Below are 24,243 nucleotides of genomic sequence, written 5' to 3'. Positions count from 1 at the left end.
TTGCAGTAATAGTTGGTGCTAGGGCCGGTACAGTGTCCCCAACAGGTCAAAATTCCTCCTGAGAAGGTTGCGCAACAATTTTGGCGAATGGGTTGATTCATAAAGGTGTATTAGATAGCAGTGAGTTCACCACAGCTCCTAGATTGTTCAATATATCGTTTCAGTATTCAATATGTACACAATGTCTGTCATTCATACGTTGTGTGTATACTGGAGAAGACGGAATACACAGTATAGAGTGTACTCTAAAGAAAACACTGAGGAAACCTGCTAAAGCAAACAAACCGGTCTTAACAATCAAGTTTTTTTATTTTAAACATGATGTGAGAAATAATATACAGGTAATCTTCCCACTTGTGTCTGTCGGAGTCTTCCCATCATTCTCAGTGACATTTTTCATGTATCTGTACATACGGTGCATTTACTCCACTGCATATGTCAACAAATATTTATAAATAACACATACATATTTTGACTATGTTTATATTACACTATATTTTTAAAGGTGCATAGGGTGACCCGTTCTGATTGTTTTTATATTTTTAAAGGTGATCATTACAAACAGGGGAATTGTTCCACTGATCCAATCAGAGCATGCAGGCTACTTTAAACTCTGCCTCCTCCAATGAGACCAGAGTACATCTACAGCAAAAGCATCTCGGGTGAAGAAACACCTAAAATGTTTTCATTCATTTATTCATCATTCATTCAGCCATAAAGATATAGTCAATTGTTGCCTTAGGGAACAGGCTACAGTCGTCAAGTACTTTTACCTTTTATACTTAAATCATATTTAAAAGCAAGTACTTACTTGATGAAGTAGAAACTTTCTTTGCTACTTTTACTTTTTCTTGAGTTAACATTTGTCGCTTTATTTGTTCTTTCACAGTCAAATAATTGAGTACTTCCTCTACAACTGACATTTTCTTTCTTTCGGTTTTCCAGGTTCCAATCATCTGTGTCACCTTTGCCATCATTTGGTTGTTGCTCCATAAAAAAGTGTTGACTTATATCGAGTCCATTTAGCTTCGGCTGTGTTTAACGAATGTCCCCTTACACTTTGATCCCTAATGGACAAATAATGTGCATGAATCTTTGTGCAGTGATTATAGCTTTTGAACCTCCTAAAATTGCTTGTAACTGAGCTCTTGGTCCCTCCCCCTCAGCAAAGCTCAGTTTATGATCACTTCGCTGCTGCTTTTCCAAGTTTCCATTACTGTGGTGGATCTCAGCACTGTTATTTAAGAAGGGGGGGGCACTTGAGGTACTTAGTTACCAGTTTCTTTAAAACTTCAAACGTCAAAGTCAACTTAAACTTAAAAACGGGAACACTTTGATACACTGTCAACCAACTATACCAAACTCAAACTCTAACATATTGTCTACAGAAATACAACTGTAATCACAATCCAGTAACATTAAGATTTTGGATAGTACAGACTTAACCCTCTGATTAATTATGCTGTAATTATTATGACTATTTTTATTTCTGGATATTTAGGTGTATTTTTGCCCATTTATAATTTTGCTCATGTAATATTTTGAGTGCAGATCCTTAATGGAATGGATTTAAAGCAAAGTATTTATAAAAAATGTCAGTATAAGATATAAATAACTCTTTCCTGCCTGACATGCTGATCCTATATTTCTCGGCCCACTTGATCAATCGATCAAATTTTATCTAGCCAATATTTACAAATCCGTTTTTATTTCATGGGGCTTAAACAATCTCTTCAAGGTGTGGCATCGTTTGTCCTTAACCATTGCCAATGGTGGGGGATAGCTCCTCAAAGCACCCCCTCTAACAGGGGGAATAAAACACAGCAACCTTAGAAAGAGTTGCAAGTCCTCCCAGGACGGACAGAAGTGGAATATATTCCAAGCGTAACAGTGCAGATTCACACATAAAGTTGGATCCCTTCTTAATACTCCTACATTACATTTCAAAACTTAATTTATGTGACCCGTTACATGGAACTTATTTAAAAAAGTTACATGGAAGTTTATTATGTAATGCAAACAATTTGTTTCTGGAGTGTGAGACGTATTTTATCTATCCCCCGATATGAGTATTTAAGAGTTTATAAAGAGTGTTGTCAAAAAAGAAATAGAAATAATGATAGCAATGTTGATTGATTTTCAGAAATATAATTTTATCTTCAGTTCTGACATTGCAGGCGGGGTATGTTTAAGTTCTAATCCTAATGCACAATCGTGAAGTAGTTGGAGAAGAGTTCCTCCCCTGCTTCAATGTCCCTGAGTGACACAAGGACAACACAGCGCAGGGGCCTCCGTGTGTCCTGGCTGTAGTTGACATTGGGGAGGTATTGGTAGAGCTCAATGGGAAACTTGTCTGGCACATCATACTCCTGGTAGCACACGTTGGCAGGACGCTCGTTGGAGCAGTTGTTCACATACTGACCCACAGCCAGTGGGTTGTGTGGAGTGGCTGTCAGCCAGCTGGTGTCACTCATCATGAAGGGCCCCAGTCTGTCCCTGCCGCTGCAGGACCTGAACACCATTCTGGAAATTCCTTTGTCTTTTCCATCAACCAAGACCCCGTCGATGCACCTGAACACGAAGGGGTTACTGATGGACTGGAGGAGGATAGGCTCATAGGCCTGATACACTGTACCGGGGTACATGGCCACTGTGGCTCCTCCTGGCACAAACCCTTTGGTGACAAACACACCGGTTCCTGCAGAGGGCAGAGTGCTGGGCTGACGATCAATGCAGAATCCCAGACACCGTAACATGGCATCATGTCTACACACGGGGTTTTCTGCATGCTGCTCTTCTTCTCCACATGGCACCTCTTTGGTAAAGTGAGCTGCTCGCAGTTCCCTGTGATCGGCCCCATGGCTCCTGATCAGGGCTGAGAAGAGCTTCAGCAGGCTCTGCAACACCTCCTCATCGGGCACCACCTTGTCCCTGCAGCGCTCCGTCACCTTCCGCAGAGTTTTCTCATTTTTAGACAAGTTGAGAACAACCCAGGGCACAAACCTGTGTCTGTATGACCTCCATATGTCCCGGAGTCTCTGAAAAGCAGGTTTGAACATCCAGAGACTTCTGACAGCTCCGGAACAGGCGCCCTAGCTTAGTTTACACCACTTCCGCAACTACTTCCGGCAAGGTACTTCAAAATAAAATAAACCACGTGGTAATATTTCAAATTTCACCAACCAACTTAAAAAAGTCAGTAAGGGTTGCACTAAGAAATATTGATAAATGATTTAAGTAATACGGAGCGAACAAACTATCATTTTAAGGCATGACATCACCCAGGAGTTTTTCCAGTAAGTGCTTTTATTTTGAAGAAGAGAAGCCCCAACCGGAAAAAAGAAATCGTTTTATATGACTATTATAACTTTACAGTCATTAGCCAGCTGGATGGGAGGAGAGGGAGTCGGGCGAAGACAAACATGGTGAGAAATGAGCCATTATTTTACCCTGATGCCACGTTTCTAGTGTTATTACCCCTCTCACACATTAACTGGCACTTTCTGGAGATCTACACAGACCGGAAGCCGCGCCAATCTCACAATTAGGTCCTTTTGCACAATGAAAACAAACCTCCCTTCGTTAGCATTAGCCTACTAGCTCACGGTGAGACTAGCCAAGTTAGCCAGCTAAGCTCGCTAGCATTTAAGCCATCGGACAAATAACACCACACACCTTGCACCAACGTTAGCTGTGAGTTGTTGTCCACAGGGTTTAAGACCAGATTGTTGCTTTGGTGTTGTTTAAATCTGGAAACAAGCTCGTGGACACATTTAAAACCGGTCCCTGCTGTCAGGATCGCATGTTATTACAGATTGTCTTGCTGCTGCCACCACTGGTTTGATGTTTGTGTGCCAAAATGAAACCAAACTTCGTGGTTAATTAGTGCCAGTTTGGATTGTAAGCATCCTGCAGCCACATGCAGCTTGTTGTTTAAATTTCTAGTCTTTTACAAATCTTAAATAAATATACCCATTCCTCTATAGAAACGTTATTATCTATATGCCTCTTTACAGAAGTCTGATCATTGCTGTTGTTTTTGAGTTTAGTGTATGTTGTGTCTTTGTCTGTATGCAGAACAAGCTGAAGTCCTCACAGAAGGATAAAGTTCGCCAGTTCATGATATTCACTCAATCCAATGAGAAGACCGCGCTGACCTGTTTGTCACAGAATGACTGGAAACTAGACGTTGCCACGGACAAGTTCTTCCAAAGTCCAGAGCTCTACGTTCCAAATCTAAAGGCAGCTTTAGACAAGAAGAGGCTCGATCAGCTCTACCACAGATACAGAGGTATGGAAAGACTTGTACCTGACCCTCTTCAGACCTGGTATCAACATCCTTACTGACCCATCCAATCACACAGGGACAGTGTCAAGTTAGTCTGTTCCCACCTGAAACTAAAAATGATTCCACTTCCTCACTCAATATGCAAATAATCATGATCTGTGTTTGTGTGTGCAAGGATCAAATGATGTAGACCCAGTTTAAGTTTACTGATTAGTTTGATGACAATGTTTGTATGTGTGTCAGCATGAGAGAGAGAGAGAGAGGGACAGCAGAAAGAGGAGGATCTTAATTAATAAATGAGCGTAGCTATAAAGAATAATTTTAAGAGATTTAAGTAAAGTATCAGTCATTATGTGGTGGTCACTGTTGAAATTGTGAGGTTTACACTGAGCAGCATAAAATTAAATTTAAACTGTAGCGTGTCAGGCGACAACATGTGGCCCAGGACGAATTTGCAAAAAGAATGTGGCCACATGCGTACCAGACCACCTCTGAATGGGATCTGAGTGATTGGATCTCAGGGTGCCTGTACCTGGTGCTGACCACTGGAGATATGATCACCCAAGCTGGTATGAATGGGGTCGATGTATAAGAATACGTTTGTTTATAGAAAGTAGATTAATAAGCATGCATTTACTATGGACTTATTTTAATTATCCAATCACACTCTCCACACATCACCCTTAGATCCTCATGATGACAACAAGATCGGCATCGACGGGATCCAGCAGTTCTGTGACGACCTGGGTTTGGATCCGGCCAGTATAAGTGTCCTCCTCATCGCTTGGAAGTTCAGGGCAGCTACACAGTGCGAGTTCTCGAAACTGGAGTTCATGGATGGCATGGCCGAACAGGGGTGAGATTTTTTTTTTGCAAACATGATTCTCTTCTGAAATAGCTCCACTGTTCTTTGTGAGATGGACTTTAACACGATTATCTCTTGGACCAGAAGCACCCTGACCCTACTATATTTCAAACACTGACTTAATTGTAGTAGGATTTTTGTAGAAAATATGTCTGTGTCACAAACAGATTGTTGACATGATTCTAAAATGTTAAACTTTTTGATACACCTTCTCCCTAAATATCTTGATTGCAATACTGAAAAGATGCAATGGCAAAAACCTAAACCATCAGGAAAAGTTATGAGATGACAGAATACAGAAGAGAGACTCTGTTCTTAATGTCATTTTTTAAATCTAATTTTACTTAGTAGTAGCCTAGAACATACCCCAGTAGAGGTCAGACCTCAGCCAGGAATGTGTAGTAAATCATTTGTCTTCGGTGTAGTAACTGTGCTGCTGAAGTGTGCACACTAATAATCTGGGCTTTGACCTTAATCACCATGAATTGCTGGACTTGAAATTAATATAATTTGTGTTTATTATTTCCATGCCAACTAAAAGTTTGGTTTGTGCTGTTAAGTGTTTCTTTTTTTTTTCTTTTTTGTGTAACTGTGCATGCACTTTGTGCATTTATAACATGAATAATTATATTATTATAAATGATTAGATCAAGGCAACAATGTTATTAATAAGCTAAAAGATAGTTTGCTCATGCGGGGGTTGACGAAGCCTTCCACCGGTCGAGCCATTGCCAGGTTCATTCTTTTCAGTTGCAGGCCTTTTAACTGGTCATAACTGGGGTCCAGCTGGGATCACTTCAATCCCTTATTGCCCTTGCCTTCGATGTCGACTTGATATTTAAACACATAAGAAGAAGATATTGAAAATCATAGCCCCTGGATGTAACTCTTCTATGAGTTCACGTGAAGCTCTCTAACTGCAGGCCAGGCTGGCCTCCTTTTGGGTACACGTGGCAGCGTTCCAACAGGAGACGAGCAGCAAAGCACTGGGGTTTTGTGCGATCGCTCCCCCTGATAGGTCATTCAGTGCAAAGATCTGTCACAGGGTGTTGAAGGCGAGACTCGGAAGGGTTAACCAGTTACAAAGCCGGTTAGAGGGTGTCACCAATACTCATTGAACCAATGATACGCCCAGTAACTGCCATTTATGTACAGACACAAACTTAAATAAATACCTTACATTAAAACAAAGATCTGTGTGATGCTCTGCAATGTTTCTCTTTGTCTAGTGAAACTAACACTTCACTTCCTGTTTCTTCAGGTGTGACACTATAGAGAAGTTAAAAGCTCAGCTGCCAAAGATGGAGCAGGAGTTAAAAGACCATGGGAAGTTCAAGGATTTTTACCAGTTTACATTTAATTTTGCAAAAAATCCTGGCCAGAAAGGTTTGGGTAAGAGTCTCTTAAAGTTCAACATACATCCTGTTTTTAATTTTTTTTTATCTTTATTAACCTACTTCTGGTTTTCTTACAGATTTAGAGATGGCAATTGCATATTGGAATTTAGTACTGGCTGGAAGATTCAAGTTCCTGGACTTGTGGAACACATTTTTAGTTGTAAGTTCATAATCGCAGATGTAAGTCATTCACTTTATTTCGCCTTGTGTTGCTTCAACTTTACTCTACACCTTTTGCAGGAGCACCACAAAAGATCAATTCCCAAGGACACTTGGAACCTCTTACTAGACTTCAGCACAATGATCACAGATGACATGTCGAATTATGACGAGGAAGGTTTGTACAGTGCTCGCAATCCGCTGGGTGAAAACATCTTCGAGCCACAGTCGTTCTCTCACAACCTTTAGGGATAGTTGACACCATAGACTGCATATAAAGATAGATGATGCGTCTCCTCTTCCTCTCACCATCCAGAAATGAAACTAAAATATCCTAGCTACGAATGCAGACTACGAATGAATGAATTCTCATTGCTGCTCTTAATATTGTCTCATGATTCAGTTGGTTAAATTTGTTTGTGTGTTTATTTGTTCACTAGGAGCGTGGCCTGTCCTTATCGATGACTTTGTGGAGTTTGCACGGCCGCATATTGGGACCAAAAGTACGGCAGTTTAATCGCCGAAGGAACGTCCATGTGAAGTTTCCACAAAAACAGCGAGCGCAGTGAACGGAGCACCAGGGGACCACACTGAGCTGAGAACTATGTTGCCTTTTCAACCCTCAGGACTGAAATATTTTACACAGCAGAGACTTTATATATGTGTGTGTGTATGTACATATATAAAAAGGCATATCTCTTTGTTGTTCCAAGTATTGGGCTTTTTTGTGTGTGCTCGAGCCAACTACAGAGGAGTCACCACCTTCGCCCACGTGGTTGGACTCCACTGAAAAGCAGGAAGATAGACACACTTTTGATTTGCAACGTTAATACGAGGGTTCGTGAGGGGATATCAGTCTTAAATATTGCATTTTAACACTCTTGTGTGCATTCATGATTTTGCTTTTGTTTTATAATACATTTGTGTGACAAGTCAGTATAAAACATTGATTGTAATTTTTTAAGCATAATGCTGTTTGTTTAAACACAAATGTATAAATATAAAATAAATGTTTCAATTTGGTATCTTTAAAGCGGCCGGTCATTCTCAGTAGCCTGGATAAGGACAGCTGTAGGTTGTCATGATTTAGGGCCAACAGAAGTTCGTTGATAAATCTGAAGAATGATTCATGTCAGTGAAATACAAATGCTGTTTAGCTCATTGTTTAGGGGACTGTCAAGGTTTATGAGCAGCAGGTCATTTAAGAAACGAAAAAAAGAAATTTATGGGACTTGATAATAATAACATACAATAATATCTTTATTTGAAGAGCATTTTGTCAAATCCAGATTGATTTATTTCAGTGTTATACATTCATGAACGAAAAAGGTGCATAAAGAGGACAAATCATTTATTACCTGCCCTCTTTCATAATATAACACAACATAAATACAGATAGGCATTCCTTTTTTGATTTCCCTTTCACAAATCAACTTCATTAATCAAAAGCAACATCCTAACAAATACTACTTGATAAGTTCATAACCATAACATTCATAATGTTAATAAAACGTATAATTTTTACTATTTCTGTTGATCATTATGAAATATATTATTATAATCCTGTTTTGAGTGCTATAAACTTTAAGCAAAGATGTTGTATGTCTTTGGTTGTATTAAATTGATCAATTCACATATATATTATCCTAGATGATAATTTGCCTTCAGACAGACACAGTGTGTATAAATTGAGATGTGACCTCTTTATTACTTTCTATACAGAAACTCCTGTTTAAATGTCTTAATGTCAGACCGGTGTATAAACCGAGGTGTAGAAATGATGACTGCAGTACCACGGACGGACAGTGTGAGGCGCTGGTGCCGCGCTGATGCCTCCCAGTGGCAACCATATACAGTCTATGGTGGCAACACAGTTGAGGGGCTCGTGCCGTTGCTAAGGGCGACAGACACCAGACAGACAACAGACAGACAACAGACAGCAGCAGCAGATCTTACTGGGAATCCTCTGCCTGGTATTAGTTCTCTTATTGGCTCTGTTGTAGCAGAAGACGCGGAGCATCATGAACTCCGTTTTATCGGACGTGAGCTGGGACGAGCGCTTCGCTTTCCCCGAAGTTAACGCTGAGAACCAGGCTGTGACAGCGGAGGTGAGTGACAGGGTTAGCATCAGGTTAGCATGTAGCTCACTGAGCATCATGCTAACACTGATCAGACAACTTATGAACATTAGACATTTAAATACAGTCTCCAAACTATACTATCTAAAACATGACTCAATGCATTTCATGAAACTAGACAATACTACTACTACTGATACTACTACTGCTAACACCACTACTACTATTACTACTATTACTGCTACTACTGCTACTATTACTACTATTAGTTAATTTCCTTACGTGGATCAATAAAGTTATCTATCCATCCATCCATCCATCTACTACTTATATAAACTTTATATATATATATATATATATATATATATATATATATCACAGTTCAATTAAGAAATGCAGCTCAAAGTGCTTTACATACAATATAAATGAAAATAAAAACATGTTAAAATGTAATCCAAAATAAGAAGAGAAAAGATTTTAAGAAACGATTGGAAAGATGAGGGCAAAAAATATGCAAAGTAAGATAACAATAAAAAAAAGGGCACACAGACGACATTTATAATACGTGTATTTGCTTGTAATCTTATGACGTTTTTTTCAGATTCGTAAAAAAGAAGCAAAGCTCTTGCAACTGGAAAACAAACTCGAAAGCAACAAGGATCAAAAGCAGTTAATGACCGAGTTCCTCAAAAATGGCCAACAAGAGCTGGAGAACACTGTGGTAAGTTTATCAGAATAAAATACATATGTATTCCGTGTCAGGTGTGCATCTCACGATTGGGTTGAAGTAACAGGGCCACTGTATTGTGGCTTTGTTCTCTTGTTTTTTATGCACCCAGGCTTTATGTAAGGCCAAAGAAAGAGAAGAAGCGTTGGAGAAACACCTCACAGCCCTCGCAGAGAGGGAGACAGGTCGCCTGGAGCAGGACACGACAAAGATGGAGAATGAGCGTCGATCTTTAGCAGAGAGGAGAAACATGCTGGAGGTCTGTACCAATCCAGAATATAAGAAACACCTTTAGCTGATGGTTCCATCCTATCCTCAGAATGTACTGACCTTTGTCCATATCCTCAGAATCACATCTTCAAGACCAAACAGAAGCTGGAGGAGTTTAGGGACCAAATGAACTGGGACCAGCAGACCATGGAGAACTTTTTGGAGGAGTCAGCACGTCAAGATGAGGACGCAATGGCCATCATGAAGTATGCCCAGCAAGATGAGCATAAGATCAAGGTGAAGTAAAAAGACAGAGAAGTATCTACCAGCTGTTCATTCTGCTTTCAGGAGAAGTTGCACCATCAGCCACAACATCAACACCAGTAACCTCTTTTAATGTTGTTGCTGATGGGCTGTTAGCTAAACTGCCCTTTACAAGTCTTACTCCTCCTGAGCTAACAGCTGTGATGCCTCCCCTGTTGCAGTCACTCACTCTGGCAATAGAGAAGAAGACACTGGAAGCCGGTGAGAAGCGAAAAGCAGTTGACAAGGAGTCGACTGAGACTATATCTGCACAGGTACAACCAAAAATACCTCAGACAATGATATCCTCTAAGAGGTGGTGGCCTGGATTCAGGGGATGGGGTGGGTGGGGTGTTTCGGTGAATCCTTTAGATTATTCCCATAAAGATAATCATCTGCTCTTCTTACAGATTGCCTTGGATAAGATGACTGATAATTTGCAGCAGACTCACCTGGAGACACAACAGCTGATCCACCAGTGGGAAAACACCGTCAAGCAGATGAATCAACGTGATGCTGAGATGCAGCAGTGTGCACTGGTAAGGTCTTTAACCGTTGCACTTTGGCTGATAAAAGACAAACCAATATATATTACTCTCTGAACAGTATAAGCCATCAGAATGTGAATGCTCACGAAACAGTACACTTGACGAACACCCTGTGTTTGAAACTTCGGTTTTGTTACTTCACCCGTTCAGCAATTTGCCGAAGCTAACCAGACTATCAGGGAAAGGAATGCCACCGTTAAAGAGAGGAAGCACTTGCTGGATGATCAGACGAACAACAACAAGGAAGCTGAGAGGAAGATGTCTGGAGCCCAGCGGCAGGCTGTGAAGCTGCGGCAGGATTTGAAGGAGCAGGAGAATAACTGCAGAGCGCTGCAGGATGAGGTCAGCTACTCAAAGAAAATCAGCCAACGATGAAGAATACACGCTCAAGGAATGTTACAGCTAATTTAATCTGTATTCTAACTTTATATTGTTGAGACTGATTCTAATGCTTGCTAATTGCAGCTGAATAGTTGCAAGGGCGTACGAGACAAAGCAACCTCCAGTGTGAAGTCTGTGACGACCAACATATCCAGAATGAAGAAAGACTTCAGGGACAACGATGAGAAGTGAGTGATATATAACAACATGTCTCTGTCGATATATAATCACTGAAGAACTTCATAAACAAGCTCTGTCTGTATATGTGTGTGTTGTAGACTCAAGGAGGCCAGGGCGTATAACACTGCGCTGGAGCAGAAGCTTAAAGAAGTGACTCAGATTGCCCTGAGTGAGGAGGAGAGAGCTGCTCAGATGGACCAGTTTCTCAGGGATGAGGACGAGGAAATCAAGGTGAGCAGCCTGATACAACCTCGAACTGATAAACTGCTGTTGGGTCAGGCTGGACAGAGTGGTTATTTAGGGTAGAGCATCTTTTTCAGTTTTTCATTTCAGGACTTTCACATCTTAAGACACTTTTTGATTATTTTTTTTGCTGGTAGTTCAATTTAAATATACATCAACTTTAAAGTGAATTTAATTATATGGAACAGATGTGTTAATAGAGGCAAGAGATGAAAAAGATTAAAACTGACAATTTCTTCTCAAAGCAACACAGGAGCAAAATGTAAATTTTTGACTGTAAAAGTCGTATTACGTACATACTAGGTCTTATTTATATATAGGTGGGCCTTGATTGGTTAATGTTGGTTGAGGGAGAGACTAGAGATAACCACAGTCCCTTTCTGCCGTTTGCAATATAATTTGACGTTTCCAGGCTCATTCAAGGGGAATGTCCCCCTCACTTTTCAAAATGTTACTAAGTCAATTGTGTAAACTAAGCCTGAAATTAATTGTGAACTTTAACTTTTTGTTGAAATCACAGGAAAAGCAGGATAGATAATCTCATACCTCCGCCTTTGTTTGTTAGCATTGAAAACACAAAAGCTACTTAACCAATTTCTATGAATTAATATAAATGCAGGGTAAAACTCCCCCTACCACCCTCACAGTATACTAATAAAAATGTTGTGCTTCATGAATCCCTGTTAGAATCTATAAAGTGCTCAAAATATCACAGCTTTGTACTGTATTACTACTTTGTAACCCTGTGTTCCCTGTGCTTCGCTGTAGGAACTGGATGTGCAGCTGCGTGACTGCAGACATGAGCTGTTCCGTCATAAAGAGCATCTGCAGGCTCTAAAGACCAAGGGGAAGGATTCTGTCGCCTATGTTTCCAGGAGCAAATCCACCATCACCGGCCTGGACAGCCAGCTGAGAAAACAGGAGAAAGACTTATTAAGACAGCAGATGATCATTAATGAGCAGGTAAGTTTACACAAAAAACTAAAACCTGTTTGAGCCAGTCTTGTGCGAGACTCTGCAACATCAACAAATAGCTTCTTAGTTGCCTCTCGCTTTCCTGCATCATAGGACTCCAAGGTCATCAACCTGGATAGAAAACTGGCACGGCTGCAAGGGGACGTCCAGCTAGATGAAAAACAAGCGCTAGACATGAATATCGCTGAGCTGACCAAAGCCCTGGAAGAGAAGAAGAAGTCAGCCAACATGCTAACCAGCATTCTCAAGGAGGCTGAGGTCAGTCCCACTGCTCGTTCTCTCTCTGCTCTTCTAAATGAAATAATGATATCTCACACATCTCTCTCTGGCTCTCTCTCTCTCTGACAGGAAGATATCCGCTTATTGAAGAAAGAAATGGGAAAGTCAGAAGCTCAAAAGAGAGATGTGACCGAGAAGGTAGAGGAGCTCATGCTGCTCCGTGTTACCAGTGAGAAGGAGCTGAAGACACTCCGGCTCAGGAAACAGGTGACGCGCTGATGACACAGCAGATGTCATGAATTCACCTGAGTTGTTGACATTTAGTTACCACTGCAGGACGTCCTGTATTCAAACTGTGTGCAGGAAATCAGACTTAAATACTTTGATCGGAGGTTCTGTCACTTTGGAAGTAAGCTCTCCATTTTTGATTAGTTTGATTTGATTGACAGGAATTCAATAAAAGATTATTTTGATTTATTAAAGTGACGGTATCATTGTATATTAGTTAGCTTTTCATATTTAGACTGTTGGCCAGACAAAATTAGGTATTTTAACATCCTATGATTATCTTTTTCATTGATTAATCTTATGATAAATCAACTGATTGTTAATTTAAAATGTTATCAAATTGTATAAAATGTTAATCAGACCTCGCAATGCCCACAGTGATTTACATTTTTTTGTTTAAAAACACGACCTTCACACTGATTGTTGTTATGATTGTCAGTTGATTAATGGATTAAACTACTATTCGTTTCATTACCAGGGATACAAATACATTTTGTATTTTCATTAATAATAAAAAACAGACAATTTGATAAAGACAATAATCATTATTTGCAGCTTCAATTCTAAATTTAGTTTTAAAAAACTTAGCGGTAATTGGTCTGTGGTCATACATTCACAAGTTGCTTACTGTGACAATCTGAACAATATTTGTGTTTGACCTCATGTTGCTCTGCAGGACGACTTGGTGGAGCTTAACATCTTGAAGGTAGAGGTCAAGCGCATTAGAGATCTGCTGTACAACAAGACGGACACTGTGCTGTCGTTGGAGAGGAGGAAGCTGGGGCTGCAGAAAGCCTTAAAGGAGAGGGAGGCTGAGATCAAGGTCTACAGAGAGATGCTCGGCCAGAAGCTCAAGATCAGCGAGCAGGAGAGACAGAGACTGAGGTGGGAACAACAGCAATAATCTCAAATCTCATATACTAACTAAGTCCGATAGTCTGAGACCACTGCCCCACCCAGGTGAATGTGAAGTGGTCTTGGACCTCTGAGGCCTCGTATACAAATGTATCACCTGGTTTTTAAGTAACTTCTCCTTTGGTAAATGTTTTACAAAGAAAGTCACTACATTTTGTGACTGATTCTGTTTCAGTGCCGAGCTGAATGAGAAACTGTCCAAGATCGTCATGATAAAGAGCCGTTTTGAGGTTGTGACCCTTTCGATGGCAGCTCCTGAGGGTGAAGAGGAGAAGTCACAGGCCTACTATATCACAAAGGTCTGAGGTCTACACACACACACACACACACACACACACAACCACCATCATGTGACATGCAGAGTCTGCTGAAGCTAACCGTGATCACATTTCCCCTCAGTGCCCACCAGCTCCCTGAATGAATGCGGTTTTGTGCTTTTCACCAGGCTGCACAAGAGAAGGAGGAGCTCAAGCAAACGGGAGACGCTCTAGATGCTCAAATACACAAGATGGAGCTGGAGAACAGCGCTCTGGAGAACACCATCCAGCTGTTCAACAACAGTAACTCAATGTTTCACAAATCTCTCAACAAAGTCAATGAATCAAGTACGTATGACGGGGTTGACAGAACAACTTCAGAGCAACAAATTAAAAACAACACACAAAGTAATTCAGATTTTTTTATTCCAGGTCCAGAATACCAGGAAAAACTGAAGTTAGAGGAAGAGTTAAATGCAGCTGAGGATACATTCAAGTTCAAGAAGAGACAAGTCCAGGGGCTGCAACAGGACTTACAGGTTAGTCCCGTTTATAGCTGGTGTTGAGCAGATGAAGTAGAAAGATGTAACATTTAGTCTATGAGCCCTGAATAAATAACTCAACCTGAATCATAACGTGTCCCATCACAAGTCTCACAGAAAATGTCTAATGGAATTACATGTACAATACATTCTCAGAAGATTGGCTCACATTTTCAACAATTTGACATCACATTTGTTGTCAATAATTAGCACCTATGTTCTGTGATGAAAATCTGCAAAAAAATATTTTTCGGCTACATTATAGGTTTCAACCACACTTAATTCCTTGTAGTTGTAGCAAAAATCTTAATTGATATGTTTAAATCTATGACCAAGAATTCATATTTTTTGTATTAGATTAGGGGGCAACAGCTATTTGTAAATCCATTTTTAAATATGTGTGTTAAGTCCTTCCCAAGTCTTTAGGGGAAAAAAGTTGATCACATCTAGTTTAATGCTGTTTCAATTCTGACAAACCTCTAAAATTTTTTTTTATCAATATTTACCATTTCAAGATTTGTATCCCACAGTTTATTTTGTGTTTGTGTTCTACACAGCAGGGTTGTCATCTATTGTCAGCCAATTGACTCTTCCACTTTGAAATACCTACATATGTCACGCATGGTGGTGGGTTCTTTTTTAATTCTACAAAACTTGGATTAAAACATTTGGCAATATGGCCAATACACAGCCCTACTATATACACATTAGGTCATTGTAGCATCACTAGCTGTACCCAGGGGTTAGTTAGGTTTCCAAGGCCGTTAAAGCAATTTTAAATTTCCAGCAAAAGTCCAAATATTGTTTCCTCTTGAGAATCACAATGGTTTTCTTCCTGTTGCATAAAGTGGTTGATTACAGGGAGTTTTCAGTAATTTTGCTTTAGCGCATGTCCATGATATATTGTTAATATTCTTAGATATTTGATATGGCTTCATGCTTCATTGTTTCTTAAAAAACATTCTAGTCCTTTGCAGATTTTTTTAATGTTTGTCTCGATGGCTGCTATTGTGTGGTGAAGCGTCTGCTTTTGTTTACCACCCTCTGTTTCCAGGACATGAACAATACCTTTGAGAGTCTGCTGCAAGAAGAGCAGGTTGAAAAAGATAAGATGGAGCACAGACAATCACTCATCAGCAAACTGATCAAAGAAATCACCTCCCAGCAAGAGAAGATTGACAGGGCAACCAAACAGGTTTGATGTCCAACTGTAATTGTTTGGCTAACCTAACTTTATATGTTTTAATATTATGATAATTTAAATATCTGAACACGACTATCTTATTTTTATTTTCAGTTTATAAGTCAGACTAACGCAATTGAACATTTTAAATCTGAAACAAATTGTTTGTGTTTTTCTCTAGTTTGGCTCAACCTAGTATAAATAGGGTAGATTATGCTCTGGTAATGGTTAGTAAATAAAGGAAGAATGCTGTGTGTGTGTTTGTTACCTTTTAATCATAATAACATTTTGTATTTTCCTTGTGCTTTACTAGTGCTCCAAGCTGACCAAAAAGATCCGTGCAGCGAATAACACCAAGTCTGAGACTTTAGAGGAAAAAGACATTAAACTGAGGGAACTAGAAGAATTCAACAAGAGCATCGGTAAGATGCTAAATGAGGCCGTGGAGGACAAGCCTGATCTCAGACCAGTGTTGGAGAAATACTTCCTGCAGGTATAAAACGAAGAGCGGTGCATTGTTTATATATTCAGATGATATATTAAGCATTAAACGTGCTTGGCTTTGCTTTAGTGTCAGGGATGGGATTCAACTTGAATTGTGTAGAGGTTTTAGTGACAAAATCCGAGTTCCTTAACCTTTTTGTTTCTGCTTTTTCTTTCAGGCCAATCTGTCTTTTCCAGCTCCTTCCTCCACGCCCACCAGCCATCGCAGCTCCAAGACAAACTCCGCCCGCAGCTCTGCCTCCCTCAGGTCAGACTCTCTCCTCAACAGACCTCATACTAATTAAATCTACTTTAGTACCTTTCAAGGTCTTGTTTCCGTTATTGTCATACTAAGAACTGGAGATTTCCCAGTGCTACTCCTCCTCTGTACCTTCATGGTGCTGTTCTCTCTCTGTATTGAAGGTCTCCTGCATCTTCAGCCAGCAGCAGCCCCAGGGCCTCTGCACTTCATTCTCCCGTGTTGAAGACTGTGGAACTGGGCTTAGACATGACTGTGACCTCCCCTCCTCCCACCAGCTCCAGACGTTCCAGCTCTGCAAGTAGCAGCACCAGCAGCAGGAAGTTGAAGAACTCCTAGTTGCATAGAATAACTGTGTCACATCACTCAATGGACACAGACTGTGAAATGTTTGACCTTTTTTTAGTTGAAGCAGTAAGGAGACACACACACACACACACACACACATCCATCTCCAATAATCAGGCTATGAAGAACTGAACTGAATACAACATACAAACCGTTTTTTCCTGAACACACTCTGCACACACATAATCTCATACATCATCTGAACTCAAAGAACACTAATCTCATTATTTCATTCGTTTAATCAGTGGAAACTTAATATCATGATTTGGAAGTGACATGGCGGCTGAACTCTGTATTCTCCATTTGAAAGTACTTTGGAATAAAACTTCCAGAAGACGGTATTTGTATTTGTACTTATTGTTACAGATCATCACCACAACCTATATTTCAGTCAGGAGAGACTTTTTATAATGATCATAAATATATTGTGATCAGAGGAATAGACTTTGGCACATAGACCCCAGAAGGAACACGATGGGAGCAATCAAGACTTAACCGGGTCCCTGGGCAGTGGTGGTGACGAGGGATGGAGCGTGAAGTCTGATGAAGGGCTTCTGGTTGGAGGGTTTAATGGGAGATGCTGTATCCAGAGGTGTGGTGGTGCAGGGTCAGAGACGCGTCTGACAGCTGAATGACAGGAGGGAGAGAGACGACTTCGGAACTTTGAAAGCTTATAGGTGGTTTACTCTCGGCTGTGTATCGTGTACCACACAATATCTACAGACTGGACTCATATACTCACTAAATCAATATGTGTAAAAGTCACCAAAATACAATGTGATACTGCAAACAACAGTAGTGTGCTTTGTGTTTAGAATAGAAAGGGATGTATGTGCATTGTCTGCAAATGTGAATGTCGATGTACATGTAGGAGAACAACCGGTTTGTGGTACATACATGACACTGTCAGCTATTCATGAGGCTGACAGCAAAGGGAAATAACCTGTTCTGAGGTGGTTTCGGTGTACAGTGTCTGCCAGAGGACAGGAGGTGGAAAAGGGGATGTGTCCAGGGTGTGAACGGATGATCTGGCGACGACAGGGGAGATGAGCTGAGGTCTTATAGAGTGAGAGGTGGAGTGGATGAGGAGATGCGCAGATACACCACAGGAGGCTCCTCCCAGCTCCGGGTAGAGTCACACAGGGAAGGAGAAACACTGACCCCAAAAGGAGGTTTGAAAGCTTTGTCATAACAGGATGAGAGGGATACTTGGAGATTTTCTCTGCCAGCTTCCTGGTTACTGTGTCCTCCACGCCCTGAAGGGAAGGCAGGGGAAATCCCAATGATTAAAAAAAAAAAAAATCATAATAATATCATATAGCACTTGTTGAGATATCTATGTTTCTCTGTATTTTGTGATTATATTTTACCTATATCCTGTGAACAAATATTAGCTGTTTAATCCATATAATCTATAATGCTACAACTGTTTCTTATATTTGGAATGATGTATATCTTTTTGACTCAGACGCAGGGTCAGGCCCAGAGCACGACCACTGAAAGAGCAGGTATCAATCTGAATGCCAATCTGACCCAAAATACAATTCGGAGAAAAGTGTGTGATGGAAATTCATTGTATCAGCCAGAACTAATACAATGAGGTGCTTCATGAAACGTGGTGAGAAAAAGATATGAAATCCTCCTGAAATGTTTAATCTGCTGGGTCTCTCCACTGTAGCAAGCTCCCTGTTTGCCAAGGCCACAGTAGTGGGACACCTGGTCAGTTGAAAGTGATGTGCTTGCAAAAAACTGCACTTTGAGGAAACAGTGTACATCTGGCCAATGGCTGAATTCCCTCAGGGAAAAAGAACCGCCTCTGTGCCCACCCTGTGTCTGATTATATATACTGTGGACTTAGGATTGAACTGGGCTTCTTCTCGACATGATCCAGTGAACCTGGTGACGTGTCCGGCAGAACCCCAGAGACTCTCTGTAAGTATTTCATTATTTTACAATAAATGTTCAATTTCCAGAACTTCATGTATAAGTGTCTAATTATCTCATCTCTCATCATCGTCATCCGCTTATCCGGGGTCGGGTCGCGGGGGGAGCAGCTCAAGCAGGGGGCCCCAGACTTCCCTTTCCCGGGCCACATTGACCAGCTCTGACGGGGGGATCCCGAGGCGTTCCCAGGCCAGTGTTGAGATATAATCTCTCCACCTAGTCCTGGGTCTTCCCGAGGTCTCCTCCCCACTGGACGTGCCTGAAACACCTCCCAAGGGAGGCGCCCAGTGGGCATCCTTACCAGATGCCCGAACCACCTCAGCTGACTCCTTTCTAAGTAAAGGAGCAGCGGCTCTAATCCAAGTCCCTCACGGATGACTGAGCTTCTCACCCTATCTCTAAGGGAGACGCCAGCCACCCTTCTGAGAAAACTCATCTCGGCCGCTTGTACCCGCGATCTCGTCCTTTCGGTCATCACCCAGCCCTCATGACCATAGGTGAGGATAGGAACGAAGATCGACCGGTAGATCGAGAGCTTTGCCTTGCGGCTCAGCTCTCTTTTCGTTACAACGGTGCGGTAAAGCGAACGCAATACCGCCCCCGCTGCTCCGATTCTCCGGCCAATCTCACGCTCCATAGTACCCTCACTCGCGAACAAGACCCCGAGGTACTTGAACTCCTTCACTTGGGCTAAGGACTCATTTCCTACCCGGAGTAAGCAATCCATCGGTTTCCTGCTAAGAGTCATGGCCTCAGATTTAGCGGTGCTGATCCTCATCCCAGCCGCTTCACACTCGGCCGCCAGCCGATCCAGTGAGTGCTGAAGGTCACAAGCCGATGATCCAATAAGGACCACATCATCCGCAAAAAGCAGTGACGAGATCCTCAGACCACCGAACTGCAACCCCTCCCCACCACGACTACGCCTCGATATCCTGTCCATGTATATCACAAACAGGATTGGTGACAAGGCGCAGCCCTGGCGGAGACCAGCACCCACTGAGAACGAAACTGACTGGCTGCCGAGGACCCGAACACAGCTCTCGCTTTGGGAGTACAGGGATTGGATGGCCCTGAGGAGAGACCCCCTTACCCCATACTCCCGCAGCACCTCCCACAGTTTCTCCCAGGGGACCCGGTCATACGCCTTCTCCAGATCCACAAAACACAAGTGGACCGGATGGGCATACTCCCAGGCCCCCTCCAGGATCCTTGCGAGAGTGAAGAGCTGGTCCGTAGTTCCACGTCCGGGGCGAAAACCGCATTGTTCCTCTTCAATCTGAGGTTCGACGATCGGCCGAACCCTCCTTTCCAGCACCTTGGAGTAGACTTTACCAGGGAGGCTGAGAAGTGTGATACCCCGATAATTGGTACACACTCTCTGGTCCCCCTTTTTGAACAGGGGAACCACCACCCCGGTTTGCCACTCCTTTGGCACTGTACCCGACTCCCACGCGATGTTGAATAGGCGTGTCAACCATGACAGCCCCTCAACACCCAGAGCCTTTAGCATTTCTGGCTGGATCTCATCAATCCCTGGGGCTTTGCTACTGCGGAGATGTTTGACTACCTCAGTGACCTCCACCAGGGAAATTGACGACGAAACACCATCAACCTCGAGCTCTGCCTCCAACATAGAGGGCGTGTTATTCGGATTCAGGAGTTCCTCAAAGTGTTCCTTCCAACGTCCGACGACCTCCTCAGTTGAGGTCAACAGAGTCCCATCCTTACTGTACACAGCTTGGATGGTTCCCCGTTTCCCCCTCCTGAGGTGCCGGATAGTCTTCCAGAAACACTTTGGTGCCGACCGAAAGTCCTTCTCCATGACCTCTCCGAACTTCTCCCACACCCGCTGCTTAGCCTCCGACACGGCAGCAGCTGCAGCCCTTCGGGCCTGTCGGTACCCTGCAACCGAGTCAGGAGTCCTCCAGGATATCATATCCCGGAAGGCCTCCTTCTTCAATCGGACGGCTTCCCTGACCACCGGTGTCCACCACGGTGTCCGAGGGTTACCGCCCCTTGAGGAACCTAAGACCCTGAGGCCACAGCTAGCCGCCGCAGCTTCAGCAATGGAGGCTTTGAACACCGCCCACTCCGGCTCAATGTCCCCAACCTCCACAGGAATGCCAGAAAAACTCTGCCGGAGGTGTGAGTTGAAGATACCTAGGACGGGGGCCTCCTCCAGACGTTCCCAGTTCACCCGCACTACTCGTTTGGGCTTACCAGGTCTATCCGGAAATTTCCCCCATTCCCTGATCCAACTCACAACCAGATGGTGGTCGGTTGACAGTTCCGCCCCTCTCTTTACCCGAGTGTCCAAAACATGCGGCCTCAGATCAGATGACACGATCACAAAATCGATCATTGATCTTCGGCCTAGGGTACTCTGGTACCAGGTACACTTATGAGCACCCTTATGTTCGAACATGGTGTTTGTTATGGATAATCCATGACTAGCACAGAAGTCCAATAACAAACGACCGCTCGGGTTCAGATCAGGGAGGACGTTCCTCCCCACCACGCCTCTCCAGGTATCTCCATCGTTGCCCACGTGGGCGTTGAAGTCACCCAGCAGAACTACGGAGTCCCCTACTGGAGCCCCATGCAGGACTCCATTCAGGGTCTCCAAGAAGGCCGAGTACTCTGAGCTGCTGTTTGGTGCATACGCACAAACAACAGTCAGAGTTTTCCCCCCTACAACCCTTAGGCGCAGGGAGGCGACCCTCTCGTCTACCGGGGTAAACTCCAACACCGCGGCGCTCAGCCGGGGATTTATGAGTATCCCCACACCCGCCCGGCGCCTCACGCCCTTGGCAACTCCGGAGAAGAATAGAGTCCAACCCTTATCCAGGAGTACGGTACCAGAGCCGAGACTGTGCGTGGAGGTAAGCCCCACCAGATCTAACTGGTAGCGCTCCACCTCCCTCACAAGCTCCGGTTCCTTTCCCAACAGCGAGGTGACGTTCCACGTCCCCAGAGCCAGCTTCTGCCGCCCGGGTCTGGTCCGTCGAGACCCCTGACCTTCGCTGCCACCCATGTGGCTGCGCACCCAACCCCAACGGGTCTTCCCACAGGTGGTGGGCCCATGAGATCTAATTGAGTGTCTAATTATTCCTTCTCAAATCCTGGATCAACAAACACGTTTGTCAAATCGCCGGAGGCGAGGTCAAGTTTAGTGCCTGGCGACGACACACTTCTCAAAACAAAGTTACAAAGTGCTTTACAAATAAATAAAGTAAAAACACATAAAAGTAATTACGAAAACATAAAAACGTAATGTAAAAAAAGTAATGAAGTAAAACACTTAATATGTTACAGAGATTTAAGCAGGTAAAGCATGTTTAAAGCTTTGATCTAAAGGAAGCTTCTGACTCAGCTGGCCTTATTTCCTCAGGCAGCGTGTTCCAGAGCCTCAGTGCTCTTATTTCAAAAGCTCTGTCTCCCTTAGTCTTTTGCCAGGAGTCTGGAGCAGTAAGAGGGCCAGTGCCAGAGGCTGTCGAGCAGGTGGTGTGGAGATAACACTCCAACCAGTAAGGGCCTTTCCTGCTGATCTCCCTGTTGCAGTGCATTTCTGTGGCTGCTCTAAAAAAGGATGGATCTCCAACAAGCTGTCATTTAGCTTTGCAAGAGCAGCTACCTCTTTTTCAGTTTTTTGTTTGTACTCATTCAGCCTTTCATTCATTGGTTAGTCAGTGGGAGGATTTCGATGGTTTATGAAGAAGCAAATCACAAAGGGCCATGCTTCACCGAACTAGAACGGTGCTGTATTTCCTCATATTTTTTTGAACAATGAGCCCATTATTCATATCCCTTTGATTTCTGCTTGAGTTGTCCCTTCAGTAGCTATTGTTGTTACCATGACACACCCTCTGAAAAAGGGTGTCATTTCCTCACACACGACGAAAGCAACCAGAGGTCCTTTGGAGGCAGAAACGACACCTTTCGACGACTGACTTCACGCTGAAAACATTGAATATATACGTAAAGCTTCGACATGCTGCTGCTGATCGTACTCACTGCAGGTTTGGCCTCGGGGGCCGCCCAGTCAAGTGAGTACAAAGACAATTAACAACTTTAATATATATGTAGATAGATAAGTAGATGGAGACAATTTGAGCAAATTTGTTGAGCTGAAGTTTTTCGATGATGTAGATTTCAAACGTACTTTACTTTATTTGGAAAGTTTCCCCAGCGCCGTTTTCCTCCTTTACTTCGGGGACACCCACAGCAGAGACTCCAGATTCTGTTCTCCCAAACAACAGTACGTTTGATCTTGCACCTTGAAATCCAACATGACTTTTGATGGCTTGAACTCATGCCTCGTTTTGTTTGTGCCACAGTTGTGGTAATCCTTCAGGCGACCGTTCAGTCCAATCGTGAGTTAAATGAAACGACAGTGGCTCCAATCTTAACCGAGGTAATAACGTGTTCTCAGGACGACTTTCTTGTCCACGCAGAGTTTAATGTCAATTTAAACGTCTGTTATCAAACATTTATTAAACCTACTGTATGCTGATTGTGTAGTGCACACTATAATAATAACAACAGGTGAACCAGGACCTGAATATGATGAGTTTATTTGGATTTGTGTCTTTCAGCTTTACGAAATCATCCAGCAGGGTCAACCAGATAGGAACTTCACTCTGACTGTAAAGAACATCACCAAAGTATGAAAGGGACTCATCTCAAACGTTTCTGTGTGTTTCTGAGAGTTAGTTCACATGTTTCACAAGGTAATAAAAAATAAAAAAATATATTGTGAATACGGATAATCCTCTGCTATTTATAATCTATGTGTCAAATTTTGATTTTGGAGAACGTTACGTGTGTATTTCTTTTACTTGTTAAAGCAACACTATGTAACTTTTTTACCATAAAATAGCAGCTACACAATGGGCTCACTGTGATGGCTCACTGTCTTGGAATAGGGAGAATTTTGCAGATTTCATTTCAATTGTGAACAGAGTTTGGTGTAATTTGTCACAGCAGCAGCTCTTCTGGTTCAGGATCATGAGGAATATGTGTTCAGGACTGTTTCGGTTCATAGAGACGGACAATGATCATGGACATAGAGCCCATGAGAGATAATCACCATGTGTGGCTGCAGTGGCCGTTGCTCACTGAAGGCCTTCAAAAGAGCCTCCAATGATTATGAGTGACATATATTTATATATTTTTTGGACTCAAGCCACTTTGCTACCGAGCAGTTTTTTTTTTTTTTTTCCTATTGAACATAAGTTTCAGATGCACTAAGGAACACAGATGAAGTTCATTCTAATGAGTACATTTTTAATGGTTGAAGGTGATCTCTCTCTCCCACACACATACCTGACACCACTGTGATGCTTCTCCCGTTTGAAATGTATTCTTCCTGCAATCACTGCCGTTTCATTTTTTTGGTCTTTTGGATTAACATGAATCAAAACACTTTTCTTCAATAAAGTTCTTGCA

General features: G+C 42.5%; 3 protein-coding genes across 4 annotated transcripts; 2 read left to right on the top strand and 1 right to left on the bottom strand.

The window, feature by feature from the left end:
- Positions 1-329: 329 nt before the first annotated feature.
- Positions 330-3,107, bottom strand: setd9 (SET domain containing 9). The gene has a single exon (XM_053438240.1). The coding sequence runs from the start codon at positions 3,057-3,059 to the stop codon at positions 2,202-2,204; it is 858 nt and encodes a 285-aa protein (XP_053294215.1). The 5' UTR covers positions 3,060-3,107; the 3' UTR covers positions 330-2,201.
- A 264-nt stretch (positions 3,108-3,371) lies between these two features.
- Positions 3,372-7,742, top strand: dcun1d1 (DCN1, defective in cullin neddylation 1, domain containing 1 (S. cerevisiae)). 2 transcript variants are annotated; one of them, XM_053437712.1, is made up of 7 exons: positions 3,372-3,425; positions 4,078-4,291; positions 4,976-5,144; positions 6,415-6,545; positions 6,628-6,710; positions 6,791-6,887; positions 7,150-7,742. In XM_053437712.1, the coding sequence occupies exons 1-7, from the start codon at positions 3,423-3,425 to the stop codon at positions 7,224-7,226; spliced, it is 774 nt and encodes a 257-aa protein (XP_053293687.1). In that variant the 5' UTR covers positions 3,372-3,422; the 3' UTR covers positions 7,227-7,742. The 2 variants fall into 2 exon arrangements, with proteins under 2 accessions (XP_053293687.1, XP_053293686.1); XM_053437711.1 differs by lacking the exon at positions 3,372-3,425 and having other exon boundaries at positions 4,072-4,291.
- A 988-nt stretch (positions 7,743-8,730) lies between these two features.
- On the top strand, positions 8,731-16,897 carry ccdc39 (coiled-coil domain containing 39). The gene is made up of 20 exons (XM_053438519.1): positions 8,731-8,817; positions 9,389-9,508; positions 9,627-9,773; positions 9,863-10,021; positions 10,210-10,302; positions 10,438-10,566; positions 10,726-10,917; positions 11,041-11,144; positions 11,235-11,367; positions 12,148-12,342; positions 12,448-12,612; positions 12,703-12,840; positions 13,538-13,746; positions 13,952-14,075; positions 14,222-14,381; positions 14,466-14,572; positions 15,630-15,770; positions 16,072-16,251; positions 16,421-16,509; positions 16,665-16,897. Exons 1-20 carry the CDS (start codon positions 8,731-8,733, stop codon positions 16,837-16,839), a joined length of 2,847 nt encoding a protein of 948 aa, XP_053294494.1. The 3' UTR covers positions 16,840-16,897.
- The last annotated feature ends 7,346 nt before the right edge of the window (positions 16,898-24,243 follow it).

Source organism: Pleuronectes platessa, chromosome 13 (assembly GCF_947347685.1).
Source record: "Pleuronectes platessa chromosome 13, fPlePla1.1, whole genome shotgun sequence".
NCBI lineage: Eukaryota > Metazoa > Chordata > Actinopteri > Pleuronectiformes > Pleuronectidae > Pleuronectes > Pleuronectes platessa.
Note: the sequence above shows the minus strand (reverse complement) of the source record. Positions and strands in the feature narration are given on the sequence as shown.